Source organism: Bubalus bubalis, chromosome 13 (assembly GCF_019923935.1).
Source record: "Bubalus bubalis isolate 160015118507 breed Murrah chromosome 13, NDDB_SH_1, whole genome shotgun sequence".
Classification (NCBI taxonomy): Eukaryota; Metazoa; Chordata; class Mammalia; order Artiodactyla; family Bovidae; genus Bubalus; species Bubalus bubalis.
Window position 1 is genome coordinate 1,588,958 of NC_059169.1, and position 14,257 is coordinate 1,603,214.

General features: G+C 59.0%; 1 protein-coding gene across 2 annotated transcripts; it reads right to left on the minus strand.

Annotated features, from left to right (window-relative positions):
* Positions 1 to 170: 170 nt before the first annotated feature.
* TEX29 (testis expressed 29) lies at positions 171 to 11,622 on the minus strand. 2 transcript variants are annotated; one of them, XM_006076650.3, is made up of 6 exons: positions 11,487 to 11,622; positions 11,312 to 11,406; positions 9,803 to 9,913; positions 1,998 to 2,067; positions 1,080 to 1,243; positions 171 to 336 (listed from the first exon to the last, which is right to left on the minus strand). In XM_006076650.3, exons 2-6 carry the CDS (start codon positions 11,367 to 11,369, stop codon positions 296 to 298), a joined length of 444 nt encoding a protein of 147 aa, XP_006076712.1. In that variant the 5' UTR covers positions 11,370 to 11,406; positions 11,487 to 11,622; the 3' UTR covers positions 171 to 295. The 2 variants fall into 2 exon arrangements, with proteins under 2 accessions (XP_006076712.1, XP_044783005.1); XM_044927070.1 differs by lacking the exon at positions 11,487 to 11,622 and having other exon boundaries at positions 11,312 to 11,479.
* Positions 11,623 to 14,257: the final 2,635 nt, after the last annotated feature.

Consider the following 14,257-nt stretch of genomic DNA (forward strand, 5'->3'; position numbering starts at 1 on the left):
GAGCCTGCAGCCCACCCTGGGTGGGGGTGAGCTGGCACCGTGGGCTGCCTGGCCCAGGTTGGAACAAGCTGAGTGTCGAGAACGCAAGCTCCTGGGGCCCAGTCTCAGCTCAGGGGTTGCTCCCTCCTGAAGCAGAAAAACAAGCTTCGGGGACCCAACACAGAGCACAAGCATTTCAAAATACCTTTATTTTCTCTCACCAGTGGTCACTCCACAAAATATTTCGGCTATTCCCCGGCCGCCCCACCGTGGTCAGAGTTTTCCTCCCGTCATCATTCAGCCTCTGTCTTGCGCCTCAGTCCTCTGTTTCCTCCTCCTCTGTTACTATCAGACTCGCTGGATTTAAAGATAAAACAGAAGTGGGTTTTGAGTAGGACTCTCGGCCACCCAAGGGGGAGACCCTCCAGGGCCTGTGGACGCAGCTGCAGGGATGCGATTCACTCAGAAGCGCGCTTGGCAGCTGGGTCTCTGCCTCCCCCGCTGGGGTCTCTCCACTGAGTCCTGGGGCCAGAGCCTCTGCAGCCCCCGGAGAGCACCCCCGCGGGAGGTGAGCACCAAGCTTGCAGGCCCCCCAGGGCTGCAGCCAGGTCCCAGAGGACAGCCAGGCAGCCCGCTCACTGCCCCTTGGGACGGTGAGAGCCCGAGGCTGACTCCCACCGACCACGGCCCGGGATAGCTGGTCACCGCGGCCACGTCTCCTCGAACCTGCCAGGGGCTCCGGCCAAAGCCACCTGCCTGCGAGGGCAAGGGGCTTCCTGGGAACCAGCGCAGGCAGGACGTGTCCCAAGCGGCGATGCTCTGAGCCTGCCAGCTTCCAGCCAGCTCCCGAGAGAGGTCAGCCCGCCGCCCCGCGCCCCCTACCTGCCAGGCCTGGGGGCAGGAAAGGGAGGACGCTGTGACGGAAGCCATGCCACGGGTGGAGCCCACCTCGCAAGCCCACCCTCCGGGTTGGAGAAGACAGATCATGCTCCTGTTCAGGCTAGCAGCCGAGCAGCACACGCGGGGGCCGGGGTGGAGGCCGAGGGTCTCTAGCAGAGGCGCTCTCGGCAGCAGTGAAGCTGGCTGGCCCGCTGCCTTACCATCCTCCGCGCCGCTGTCCTTGGACTGCGGCATCTCCATGCTCGGGGCCTTCGAGCCCGCCCCCACGCTGCTGGGGGGCTGTGTCTCCACCTGGACGCTGGACTTGGCCGACACAGGCGCCTCCGTGGGGACTTCCTTTTCTCTCCGGCTCTCCTGGATGACTCTGATGGGCAGAGAGAGAAGGATGGGGACCCAGAGGGGCCGCCCAGCCTTCCACCGGGACGCACCCGCAGCATCACAGCGTTCACGACCCTGCCCGCGGGTTTGAAGGAGAAATGCTCTGTTGCCTCAGCTTTGTTTCACACGAGCTTCAGACTCACCGGGCGCGTGGCACCCAGGCTCCCACAGACACACAGGGAGCGGGCCAGGTGTGCGTGGCCCACGGTCACGGCCAGGCCAGGCCACAGAGGTGCCACCCGGCTGCACTTGGAGGAGGAACATGCTTTTTCCTCGCCGTTGGATGGAGTGGTTCAACCAGCCTCACCGGCTTCCATTCACGGGACAGGGGCCCGGGCCCCGCATGCAGGCTGCAGTCCGGCCCTGCCTGTGGACCCGTGGCAGCTGCGGGGCCTGGAGGGCGGGTCCTGACCACTAACACGCACCGGGACACGGGCCTGAGCACAAGCCTGCCGCACAACCGCCGCAGGCCGAGGGTGGGGCCTGGCGGCCTGCAGACCGGCACCCGCTGGCCGTGAGGCTGAGACGCGAGGAGCCAGGCTGGCACGTGTCCTTCAGTGCCGCTGGCATCGGCTCTGAGGATGCTGGGCAGGAAAGCGCGCACCCTGGCCGGCTCATGCCCAAAGACGGCCCTCCTCATCGCCCACACCGCAGCAAGTCTGGGAGCCTCCCGCCCACACAGCACCCTGTTCCTGTCCCCTCGGGCCCGCAGGTGAGGTTCAGAGAAGGAAAGCGCTGACCTGTAAATGATGGTGATGACAAAGGCCCCAGCGATGATCACGATCAGGGCGGAAAACACCTGCACGTAACCTGGAAAACCGTTCCTGGGCGTCACTGCGGGCCAGCGTCTCCCCAAAGCCGCCTGCTTCCCAGCGGCGGCCACGCCCCCCGCCCGCCGCCGGCCACGCCCCCAGTCCGGCTCAGCCTCTGCCCCTTCCTCCCCCGGAAACGCATCCAGGGACCCGAGCTGGCCCTCGTGGGGGCTCCCTAGAACCGTCCCCTGAGGACAGTGATGGGGTGGGCCGTCCATCTGTCTGGATGTCTGTCCAAACATTCTGTCCATCTGTCCTCCAGAATCAGCAGCACCCAGCTTCCTGGGACCTGGGCCGCCCCCTGCCCTGGCCTCCCTGGAAATGGTCCCTCAGTACACAGGTCAGTTGTCCCAAGACATTAGGAGGCGCTTTCAGGTGACAAATTCCACAGGTCTGACTGCAAATTTCATGGACCGAGCGCTCCTTTATCCGTGAGGGGTGGCCGCTGCCCCCAGTGGCACCCACCTTCTCCAGACTAGCCCCCAGAGGAAGGCCCGGAGCTTCTCAAGGTGACTCGGGGCAACCATGCCCCCGAGTGTCCCTGTGCAGGAGCAGCCTTACGGGTGTGAGCTCTCAGCCCCTGTCCACTCCTGGGAAGGACAGGGAGGGGGGAGTTGGGCGACCCCCAGGCCTTCCGGGGCGGGGGGTGGTCCTCCACCTTGGGGGCCCTCTCGGTGCCCAGGCTCACAGGCGGGTCCAGGGGGCCAGCCTTCCCTACAGACTGATGCTGGGCCTCCTTCCGCCAGCCAGCTTGGGACTCGGACGACTGAAGGGCAGGACCCACGTCCCCGGGGCCTAGGAGGTCCGCGTGGAGGCACTTGGACCATCTCCCCCTGGCTCTGTCCCCGCGTTCTCGTGAGGCTCAGGCCAGGATTTTAAGGAGCGAGGCAGGCAGGCGGGCCTGCACAGTGCCCTCTGCAAGGAGCTTGAGCCCTGACCCTGGCTGGGCCATCAGCATGCTCAGCTGGCCTCCTCGCCGACCCTTTACCCTTTCTCCAAGCAAGGGAGCAGCCGGCTGGCGAATGCCGACCCAACGTGTGGCATGACCTCTTCAGTGCCCTCGCTTCCTCCTTCCCCTGAGCCGTCTGCCCCTGACCCAGTAACAGCATCATCAGACGGCGTCCTTGCTGGTGGTTCCCTGGGGCCGCGGGGTCCCAGACGTGAGGCTCGAGTCAGGAAACAGAAAGGGGCGATGCCACACAGCGTGGTGAGCAGGGGCTGAGTATGCGGCAGGCTCTCACGAGCGAGTTCACAGGCAGAGGGCGTGGGGGTGCTCGAGGGCAGCCGCCGCCCCAGGACCATGACCGGCTGGGAGCTTCTTGCTGGAGGCGCCTCCTGGCAGTTGGCTTCTTTCTGTCCCCGATGCCTTGGCCGTGGAAAGGCGTTCCCCTGGGCTCACCTCCTCGCCTCCAGGACTATGATAACCTGCCTCGTGTTTCTTATCCCCAGTATGAATGCAGTGGTATAGACGCTCCCATGGTGATCTCTGAGCTGGGCACTGCAGGGGGACGCGACCTCCAAGGTCAGGGTCACTGCGGCTGCGGCCCAGCTCACGGTCCGGCCGCTGGCCTCGGAGAAGAGCATCTCACAGCATCTCACAGCTGCGAGCTGACCTATGGCATGGAGCAGGCTTCTGTGCGCACCCCGTGCTGCCCCGCAGCAAACTGAGAGCCTCAAAGCAGCTCGTCCAGCCCCGGGCTGGCCTCAGACAACCACCACCTCCCGAAATCTTGAATGCGGTCTCGTGAGCCACCTGAGCCCAAACCACCCAGCCAAGCCTCTGAATTGCTGCTTAAAGCCATTAAGCTTGGGTAATTTATCACCTGGTGATAGATAATATGGGGCAGTTCCTAGACCTCGGTGCAGTCAACGCGCTTTAAATGATGTTGAATGAACGGAACTGAAACCAAGCCTAAGCGTGAATTAGGAGCTTCCAAGCGAAGAAGAGGAAGCCCCTGGGGGCTCAGATGGTAAAGAATCCGCCTGCAATGCAGGAGACCCAGGTTCAGTCCCTGCGTCAGAAAGATCCCCTGGAGGAGGAAATGGCGACACACACTCCAGTGTTCTTGCTGGAGAATCCCACGGACAGAGGAGCCTGGTGGGCTACAGTCCACGGGGTCACAAAAGAGTTGGACACGACTGAGCGACTAAACCACCATCACCCAGGGAGGAGACAGCAGCCCACACGTTCTTGCATTCCCAGAAGCAGCTGTTCCTTAGTGTGATTTGTGTCCCGTTTCATGAAAGAAATTCAGAATCTATTTGTGTCCTGGTTTATGAAAGGGATTCAGAATCTAAATGTAAGTGGATCCCTGTTAGACAGACACGCGGATTTAGTTGGTGTTTTAGTTTTCAATTGTCGGTTGTATCTTCGGTATCTTGGTGCAAGTACTTTTCTTTCTTGAGGTCGAGCTCTTGAAGGCAGAGACTGAATCTCAGTGATTCTCTCTGCACAATCTCCAGCCAGCATCCATCAGGGGCAAGCTATATGTGCGATTTATCATATAACACATATTATGATTGATCACTCAGAAACAGCAGCAATTGAAAAAATATCTTGGCAAAGCCTCCCCCAGATAGTTAAACAAAAGTTTTGAAATTGTCTCAGCAAGTCCCACGAAGAAACTGAAGTCACACACTTAGCGGGAAAAAAAATGACAGGTTAAATAGTGTACCGGAAACTCAAGCTGAAGACTGAAAGCAAGTCATTCTCTTTGAGTTCCCATTTCTTTCTCAAAGATCTAATGCTAATTCCCCAAGTTCATGTTCTTAATAATACAGATTATGCCATAACACGAAGTGCACTTCAAACCAGCCAATTTAAGACGTTGGTGAAAGGTTTTCATAACATGGAATTATGAGCACAAAGAGCTCATAATACCCTGTCACGGAACAGTACAACTTACAGCACAAAGGTTCACGCGCCTCTTGAACGAGAAAATGTCAAAGAAACGAAAAGTACCGAGGGCACGGTGAGAGCCCAGCGCAGGGCTCGCTGCCCGGGCTCTGCCCGCAGACGGGCCACGCTCGCAAACGTGAGGGAAGTCGGAAGAAAGGCCCAGCCCACACGACTCGTGTGTTATAACCGAAAGGATGGAAAGAGGCTCAGTCCTCGCCTCCATGCAAAAAATGACATACCCCACTTGTAGAACAATGAGCCCTCTTCAAGGACAGAAAATTCCTGGGTTTGTGTTCTTTTCTAGGTTCCTTAGAGACACTAGTAATTTAGGTGCTAAAAAGAATAAGGCTTATTTTTCAAATAAGTGATAGGTGATGGTACCAATTTACACTGTCTCAAATACAAACATTTACAAGTGGCCAGCTCCCACCACGAAACTCTGATGAGAAGATGCTCAGGGACAGAACAGATGAAAGAAGAAAAAGCATCAGCCTGAGTTTCTGTTCTCCGCTGGCTGCGTTCTCCCTTGAATGATCCGTGTCACTGCTTCGTGCTGTTACGGCTCCGTTTCATTAGGATGTGAGCACACAGGGATGATTAACGGCCAAAACGAAGACCCAATGCTGGGAAAGACTGAAGGCAGGAGGAGAAGGGGACGACAGAGGAGGAGATGGGCTGGATGGCATCACCAGCTCAATGGACATGAGTTTGAGTGCCGGGAGCCGGCGAGAGACATTCCACTCGTGACAAAGGTCATGAGGAAGGGGGCTCGGCATACGCAAAGGCGGGATCGAGCCTCGGGAGTGCCCCCGGATATTCTCGAGCATCTACCCCCCAAAAAACCAGAGTCTGCCTACTTTATTGCTTTGTGCTCTCACCTCTGACTTTACTGGGGGCTGTCCCCCACCACCATCTCACTCTCTCTGTCAAAGAGTTAACTTACAGCTCCAATTAATAAAGTTCCTGGGCAATTAGGAGTGTTTAAATCCAAACCCCTCAGATGGCTCTCTAACTCGCCTGACAAGTTTACCCGGACACCTACAGCTATGCATACGATTGTTTACAGTCTCCCAGCCTCCAGAGGCACGGGAAGCTTAAGATATTCAAATAGCTTAGAGCCTCTCAGAGAATTAGAAGCTGTCAGAATAAAGCTAGTAAAAGATTTCATTGATGAGCCAATGTTTGTTGCCAAGTTTTCACATCCCCTGAATTGTATCCTTGAATGTGCATTAATTAATATAGTTGGTATGTAGAAAAAATAAGTAGTGGCCTGGTGTTAGTAACTTTAGACCCTTAAGGTAGTAAATTCTTTCCTTTGTAAACCCATTACACATCCACCCTATAGGAACGTAATCTTATCTTCGGAAGATGGCGCCAAACCTTAAAATAATTACTCTTAGAGAAAATAAGTCTTTGTTGATAAGTCCTTGTCAAGAGTCATAAAATGTTAATAGGCCTCTGGCCAGAAGATGATGTAAATCACCTAAACCATTTGTATACGATAAATCTGCAGGAAAGAAACCCTGGTTTTTGATAAGCATCAAAGACTGCTGATTTTGCATCCCCTATTATCCTCTATGTGTAACTTAGGGTATAAAAGCCCCTGTTGAAAATAAAGCTATGGGCCTTGCTCACCAACGCTTGGTCTCCCCATGTCATTCTTCCCTTTAACTTCCAGCTGAGTGTCCATCTGGAGCGTGGATATCCTCTGCGACCATTTATTTGCCTGGGCTTCTAAGACCCACTCGAGAAGGTGTCTAAGGTGGGGCACCTTCCGCTATTCGAGAGAGCGCCTGCGGCCTCCGTGGTCAGAGCTAACCTGGTGTCACGGGTTATATTGATTTTCCGCGTAAACCAAGCCACTCAGCTTCTTTTCTCCACTGAATTTTCCTACTGAGCTATCCTCATTCTATTCCTCTTTATTATCTCTAATTAACATTTGAATAGGTCGCCTAGCCGTCTCTCCTTCGAATACCCTGGATCAGCTGGGGCTGGACCCCGGCATTTGAGCAAACTCCAGGAGTTGGTGAAGGACAGGGAAGCCTGGCGTGCTGCAGGCCATGGGGTCGCAGAATCAGACAGGACCGAGCGACTGAACAACAGCAGCGACGTGTCCTGGGACTTGACCTGGGAATTTAATGCCTTTGCATCTTTATATACAGAAGATTGAAGAGCAAAGCCACTACCCTTGGGTGTTAAAGTTTCCTGCTTTTAGGAGCTTCCCACAGTACACGTCTCAGAAAAACTAAGCTGCATATGGGCTTAGGACACCAACGTCCTCTAAGAAGAGAAACTCCATGATGGAGACGAAGTGAGCCAGACTGGCTGCTCTCCACATAGTGAGATGTGTCCAACCACCAAAACCGCAAAACAGCAACAAAAGGATGGAAAATGCAAGAAGCAGCAAATTACGGTCGGCTGGAAGCAATCGGAGGCAACTGTCGAAACCACAGTGGCTGACGTGGTTGACAGCAGCTCGGGGCAAACAACAGGCTGATCAGAAAGCTTCGCGGGAAAGCCTGGGGAGCGGTCCGTCTCCAGGGAGACTTGGAGAGCTGTGACGCAGCCCTTGGAAGGCAGGGAGCAGCCCTAGGAGAGCAGAGGCGGTCCCAGGCTCACCCTGCTGGCTGAGCTTCAGGTTCCGTGCAAGCAGGAAGCGGAGACTAAGGCAGAGCTGGGGACCACCTGGGTGACGTGGGGTCCCAGCCCACACACAGGGCCCTTGGCGAGACTGGGAGATGATTATTTCCGGGCGTCTACGGAGGTTTCTGTCCAGACACTAGCTGACCACTAGGCTAACCAAAGAGAGTCTTCAGTGAGCTTCAAAGAAGACAGACGCTACAGAATCCACTTAGAAAAGCGCTGTTAGACAATGACCCAGCCCCAGCAAGAGGTTTAGGAGGCAGGGGAACCTGCTTTTCAGCGTCACCACATTATATAATTTAAATGTCTGGTTTTCAACAGCAACAAAAAGATATGACGCATGCAAAGTAACACGAAAATATGGCCATTGTACATGATATGAAAAAGGCCATCAATAGAAATGGTCTCTCAGGAAGCCCAGATATTAGACTTACTGGGCAGAGAATTTATTTTAAACAGGCTCAGAGAACTAAAGGAAGCCATATCTGAAGAACAGAGTATGAGAATGATATCTCACCAACAAAAAGATAGAAACTATTTAATTAAAAAAAGAACCAAATAGAAATTCTGAGGTTGAAGGTATAATCCTGGAAATGAAAGTCTCACCAGAGGAGCAAACTGGTCGATTTGAGCCACAAAAGAAAACAATCGGCAAAGCCAAAGATAAGTCTACCGAGAGCATGCGGTCTGAGTATCAGAGAGAAACAGAGTCAGGACAAATTAACAGAGCCTCAGAGATCCGTGGGACACCACGCCCAGTCATGTCCAACTCTGTGCAACCCCATGGACTGCAGCACGCCAGGCCTCCCTGTCCATCACCAGCTCCCGGAGCTCACTCAAGCTCATTCATGTCCATCACGTCGGTGATGCCTACCAACCACCTCAGCCTCTGTCACCCCCTTCTCCTTCTGCCTTCAATCTTTCCCAGCATCAGGGGCTTTTCCAATGGAGTGTCCCAAATATACAGCCTCTTTTCTGCCTCTTTTTTGAGCCAAACGGACCCCTCTTTTGACCTAAATACCAAATCTTCACCCCACGGGAAGACACTGCTCCCCATCTGACTGAACCCAGATCTTGCCAATGCTTTAGCTTCTTGAACTGTTTTGCCTAGAACATCACTTTCTTAAAGGCGCTGGAGTGACTTTTTGAGTGGGATCGCCTGCCCCCCGGGGCAGTGGCTTCCCGGCTCCAGGAACGAGAAGGCAGGTCTTGGGGGTGGGGGGCTGAGCCCCCCTGGGACCACAGAGGACCCCTGGCGGGCCGCAGAGCACAGCATGCCCCCCAGGGGGCAGCGGCCCGGGATACATTTCCCAAAGCGTCCGAGCTATTGAGGGTCCGCAGCCAGTGCCAGGGGCTCTTTCCTGCGTCTGATGAGGCCTCCTGCAGACTGCCTGTTCCTGAGACCGTGTGCCCTTCCCCAAAGTCCTCAAGCCCTCACCCCTGCTTCTAAAAGGGAGGCATATGGGCCAGGAAAATGCATGTACCACCAAGTGGAGCTTGAGGGCTTGGAGACACTAATCCAGATGAGCAGAGGCAGAAAATCCAGGGAGCACCGTGGCAGCGTCCCTTGGGGTCCAGGCGTCGTGGCTCACCTCCTCCTCCCCACCCCCCACCTGCTTCAGGCTGCCCCCAGAGTCCTGCTTCCCGTGGCGCCCTCCACACTGCCTGGCCTGGGGGTGCGGCCACTCCCCAGCTCAGGCCCCCACCCTCCCGGGCACCCCTGCCAGTCTTACCCTGACCCCCAGGTCCGTCCCCGGGCTCAGGATGGGGAGCAGAACTGTGTCGGGCTGACGTCTCATTCTGACCCTTGACGGTGGCCCGTCCTGGGCCCTTGTGGCCGCGACCCCCGCCGGGTCAGGTGCGTCCCTGCGCTCCGTGCAAGGGGCCCCAGCCCGAGCCGGCTCTTTCTGTGGACCCAGCGGCTCCAGCTCAGCCTTCTACGCCCCCAGGATGGAGGGAGCTCAAAGAAGCCTCTGCAGTAGCGTGTAGGCCCTCGGGCAGTGAACGTTCCCCGCGGCTGAAGGCCCCCAGCCAGCCCCTCCAAGCACTCTTTTCCGGGCGGCACCAAGCAGGGTGATGTGGCCAGGGGATATGGAAGGAGGCCTGTCCAGCAAGGGGGACCCGGGCGAGGGGGGCAGGCCGTCCCAGGCCCGTGGGGCTCTGCCGCCCCAGGCCCGCGGGGCGTACTCACTGGGCACAGCCTTCTCGTAGCAGATGCCTTTATAGAAGCAGCAGCCAAGCTCCTTGCAGCGATCCCTGCTGACGTTGTAGTCACATATGTCGTACAGCGGGATGTCGCACACTGCAAAGCAGACACACGGAGGGCATCACCCCGCGGCTGCAGCCCCCATGGACTCGGAGGAGTGCAGGGCAGGGACACGGTGGGTTTTGCTACGGTCTTCACTGCGCGTCACACAGACCTCACTCTGAGAGTCCGATCTGGAAAGAATGCAATTTCTGAACAAATTAGCGTCAAGTTAATGACACAGGATAACGCGGGGTCCTCCAGTGACTAAGGAACTAACGCATCTCGGCAAGAGCTCGCCAGGCTCCGCGCTCCACAGAGAGACCGGGAATGAAGGTCTGACACCATGGGCGCTGGGAGCTGGGGCAGGAAGTGTTACCAAGTCAGGTGTAAGCACGGGGTGTGTGAAAGCGATGATGCCGTGGGTCATTTCAGAATTTAGAAGTCCTCTGAGAAGGACAGAGCTCAGGGCCCGGGTCGGCGTGAGCTGCACGGATGGGCAGGACCCTCAAGGGCCGCGGCCGCCCCACTGGTCCCCTCCCCACCCTCCTCCAGTCTGGCTCCTGCAGTCGGGAGTCCTGCATCCTGGTTCCCAGAGGTGAAACCTGGGCTTAGAAAGAGTCCAGAACCAGACATGTGCCTCGGGTGTGAGATCCGCTCACGTCCTGCGGGCCTGCATCAGGGCTGCCCAGACAGACGGGTGGCAGGGGGCTCCCCAGATAGAAGGGAGGGGGTTGGAGGGGGCGGGTTCCCCAGACAGAGGTGGGGGACAGGCTCCCCAGACAGACCTGGGGGGGCAGGCTCCCCAGACAGACCTGGGGGGGGAAGGATCCCCAGGGACAGGCTCCCCAGACAGATGGGGGGATCAGGCTCCCCAGACAGAGCCAGGTTGGGGGCAGGCTCCCCAAACAGATGGGGGAGGAGGGCTCCCTGGACAGCCCAGGTGCAGGTGGTTATCAGGGTACCCCGTCCCAGGCAGAGAGCCTCCTGCAGGGGGAAGCCCACTCGGGACATCCCTGGGAAACCAGATGTAAGCCATCCTAGGGGGTCTCCTTTATGTCCAGTCTCCACGGCAGTGAAGCGAGGGTTTGGGGACGCCAACAGCTCCGACCTGGCCTTCCTGCCTTGCTGCTGCTGCTGCTGCTAAGTCACTTCAGTCCAGCCTTGGGACCCTCTCTGACCCCACCTCGGCCTGCGGCCCCGCCCTCCGGCTCAGGACCGCCCCGGCCTCCCAGTGTGGAGGCCGGGCTCCCGGGTCCCTGGGCACGCTGGGGCGAGTCCTCCGAGGGGCCCCTGGACGGGTCACTCGATGGAGAAGGGGGAGGTGCGGGCGTGGTTGGAAAGGCCCGGCCCTCAGGGCCCCTCGCTGTCCGCGTGTCCCCCCTTGTCGGGGATGCACAGTCCCCGCCCACCCCGGGCCGGGCCGGCCGCCGCCCCTGCAGGCTAGCCAGTCACCTGCAAATTTCTTCAGGAGGTGTGAGGGGGACTTCTTGAACTCGGGCGCATATCTCATCGTAGCAGCTGAAGGAGGGCAGAGGGGTCACGGGAACCTGGGGAGAGAGCTGGTCAGTGCGGGGCCCCGGCCTGGCCGGCACGGGACGGGGGCGGCCGGCGGGGGGCCAGGCTCCACCTGGCAGGCATGTCCCGGCCGAGCCCCGGCCACGCGCCTCACAACACGCTCCACGTGCACAGCAGCGCTCGGACCAAGCGAGGGACTGCCCAGCGCCCCACCCGCCTCGGCTCGGCCAGGGCAGGCCCGCCTGCCGGCTGTGACGTCACACAGGCCCCGTGACGTCACACAGAGGCCGAGCCGGGGGGAAGCGGCCTGCGGACCCCGCCCCGAGCCCCTGCCTGCACGACGCCCGTCCCGCTGCCCAGCCAGTCTCCTCTGCAGAACCGGGTCCCGCAAGGCTGAGGCCCCGAGGCCCTGGGGCGAGGCAGGCCTGGTGAAGCTGAGAGCCCTGGAGGACCCGGCGTGCCTGTGGACGGCACGCAGTTCAGTTCAGTTCGGTTCAGCCACTCAGTCCTGTCTGGCTCTTTGGGACCCCGTGAACCACAGCACTCCAGGCCTCCCTGTCCATCACCAACTCCCGGAGTTTACTCCAACTCATGCCCATTGAGTCGGTGATGCCATCCAACCATCTCATCCTCTGTCGTCCCCTTCTCCTCCTGCCTTCAATCTTTCCCAGCATCAGGGTCTTTTCAAATGAGTCAGCTCTTTGCCTCAGGTGGCCAAAGTATTGGAGCTTCAGCTTCAACATCAGTCCTTCCAATGAACACTCAGGACTGATCTCCTTTAGGATGGACTGGCTGAATCTCCTTGCAGTCCAAGGGCGGCAGGCGAGGAGAGGCCAGAGACCAAGCAGGAGCAGGCAAGCGGGTCACGCGGGGCTTTGGCCTTCACAGGGCGTGAAGCCAGGCGACAGAAGAGGGTCTGTGCAGAGCAGAGTGAGCTCTGTCTTCACAGCGTCGTCCGGAAGGACCGTCAGGAGGCAAGAGGCAGCCTGGGATAACATGATCACCCAGGGAAAATTAAACGAGGGCCACGACCAAACACGTTTTGTGTTGTTTTAATTACAGTCGGTGACTGGTAGCCCGACAGGACTTGGCAGGAGGGGAAACCAGGCTGGAGGGGTGGGCCCTGGGCTCCGAGTGGACAGGCAGGCTAGCACAGGTGCAGTCCGGCCGGGGCTGCAGTCCCCGAGAGGCTGCAGGGCGGGCCCTGGATGGAGCGGCCTCGGTGCATGGGTACAGGGGGTGCGGGTGGGAGAGGGGGTGTCAGTGTCGAGGGGAGGGGGGGACAGAGGGGAGGGGGACCCAGAGGAGGACAGAGAGGAGGGAACGGTCGGAGGATAAAGAGCAGCTCCGGCCTAGCGGGTGAGGACGGGAGGGAGCAGGAAGGCAGGCTGAGGGTGGACGGGAGGCTCACGCGGGGAGCCACAGCCCGCAGGGAGCAGGTGCCGAGTCCAAGGAAGCTGAGGTCACTGGAGGTCAGGGCCGGATGTGACGAGGCACAGGGAGCCCCGGGGAGGGGAGCAGGCAGTTGGTCGGCCGGGGCCGGCTCAGGGCCTCTGGGGCGGGACCACCTTGACCAGCGCCTGGCGGAGCACCGAGCTCGCCCCCGCTCTTGTGAGATGAAGAGGCTTTGCTCCCCCGCCCCCCTAACCACAAGACCCAGCCTCTCTCACCCCGGTTTCCTCACCTGAAAGCAAGGTGATGATACACACACAGGCACGAGACTGTCTCGCGCTGGGTGCCCAGCAACGAGCCCACGTCCAGGGGCTCAGAGGGTCAGGCTGGGCATCCAGCAGCGCCCGAGGCCAGGCAATCCCCTATGTCCAGTGGCTCCTGGGGCCACGCTGCCATCCACTGGGTGTAGCTCAGGCATCTGGAGTGTATGGTCCAGGGTCCACAGCATGCCATCAAGCCAGGGAGACCCCTGGCACCATGAGCAGGCACCCCCACCCTCCCAGAGGGGTCTCTAAGCCACCCCAAGCCCAAATTTGCCTCTGGACACGTCCTGTCCATGGAATCTCACAACACGCAGACTTCAGTCTGGTGTCTCCCACCTGCCGCGTTCAGGATGCACCCAGGGGGCATGGGTGCCAGACCACCCCCCTTCACAGCTCCACGACAGCCCTCCACGTGGCAGACGTTCTGCTGATCCATCTGTCCACTGACGGACGTCTGGGCCGTCCCACTTCTTTGCCCGCTACGTGTAACACCGCTGTGGAAGTCCACGTATGGGTTTTGTGTGCACGTGGGTTCCCACGTCCCTCGGCCACGGCCTCCCTGGGTCAGGCAGTGGCTCCAGGCTCAGCTTCCAAGGAGCGGCCAGGCTGTCCCGAGCGGCCGCGCCAGCTCACGTTGCTGCCAGGAGCGCTGGCAGCCGGGCACCCTCCTGGGAACTGACCTCACACCACCGTGCAGCGGGTTCAAGTTCCCCGATGGACCAGCTTCCCGGGAAGCCGTGGGCAAGGTCACGTGCAGCCGTGCGAGGGCTGGGTCAGCACAGGGAAGCCGGGGAGGTGAGGGCACTCAGGAGAGACCGCTAGGGCAGGGCCGAAGTGCTGGCTCAGAAGGGGGGCCGGGTCACCACAGCGCTGGCAGGACCCAAAAAGAGCAGACAGACCATCTTTCCCCTCTGCCCGGGGATCCCAGGGTCTGTTGCCCACTTTCCTGACCAGCCAGGAGGGGCCCACGGGGAGCTCACGCGGGCCTGGGCTGGCATCTCCTGTTATTGGCCAAGCCTTTTCCTTTGTACGCGATTTTAGCCGAGAAGAAGACGCAGTCTGTCCTGGACCCAGAGGTCTTCCCGTGGGAACCGTGGGAGCCACCCTGGCTTCTCTCAAACAGAAGACGCTCCTCCCCGGTCAGTGCCAGGGAGGGGAGGGTGGGTAG

Coding starts and splice junctions, on each gene's coding strand:
- TEX29 (XM_006076650.3), bottom strand. CDS start 11,369: ATGAGATATGCGCCCGAGTTCAAGAAGTCCCCCTCACACCTCCTGAAG. Junction 2,068..9,802: donor CTACGAGAAGGCTGTGCCCA/GTGAGTACGCCC, acceptor ACGGTTTTCCAG/GTTACGTGCAGGTGTTTTCC. Junction 1,244..1,997: donor GTCATCACCATCATTTACAG/GTCAGCGCTTTC, acceptor TCTGCCCATCAG/AGTCATCCAGGAGAGCCGGA.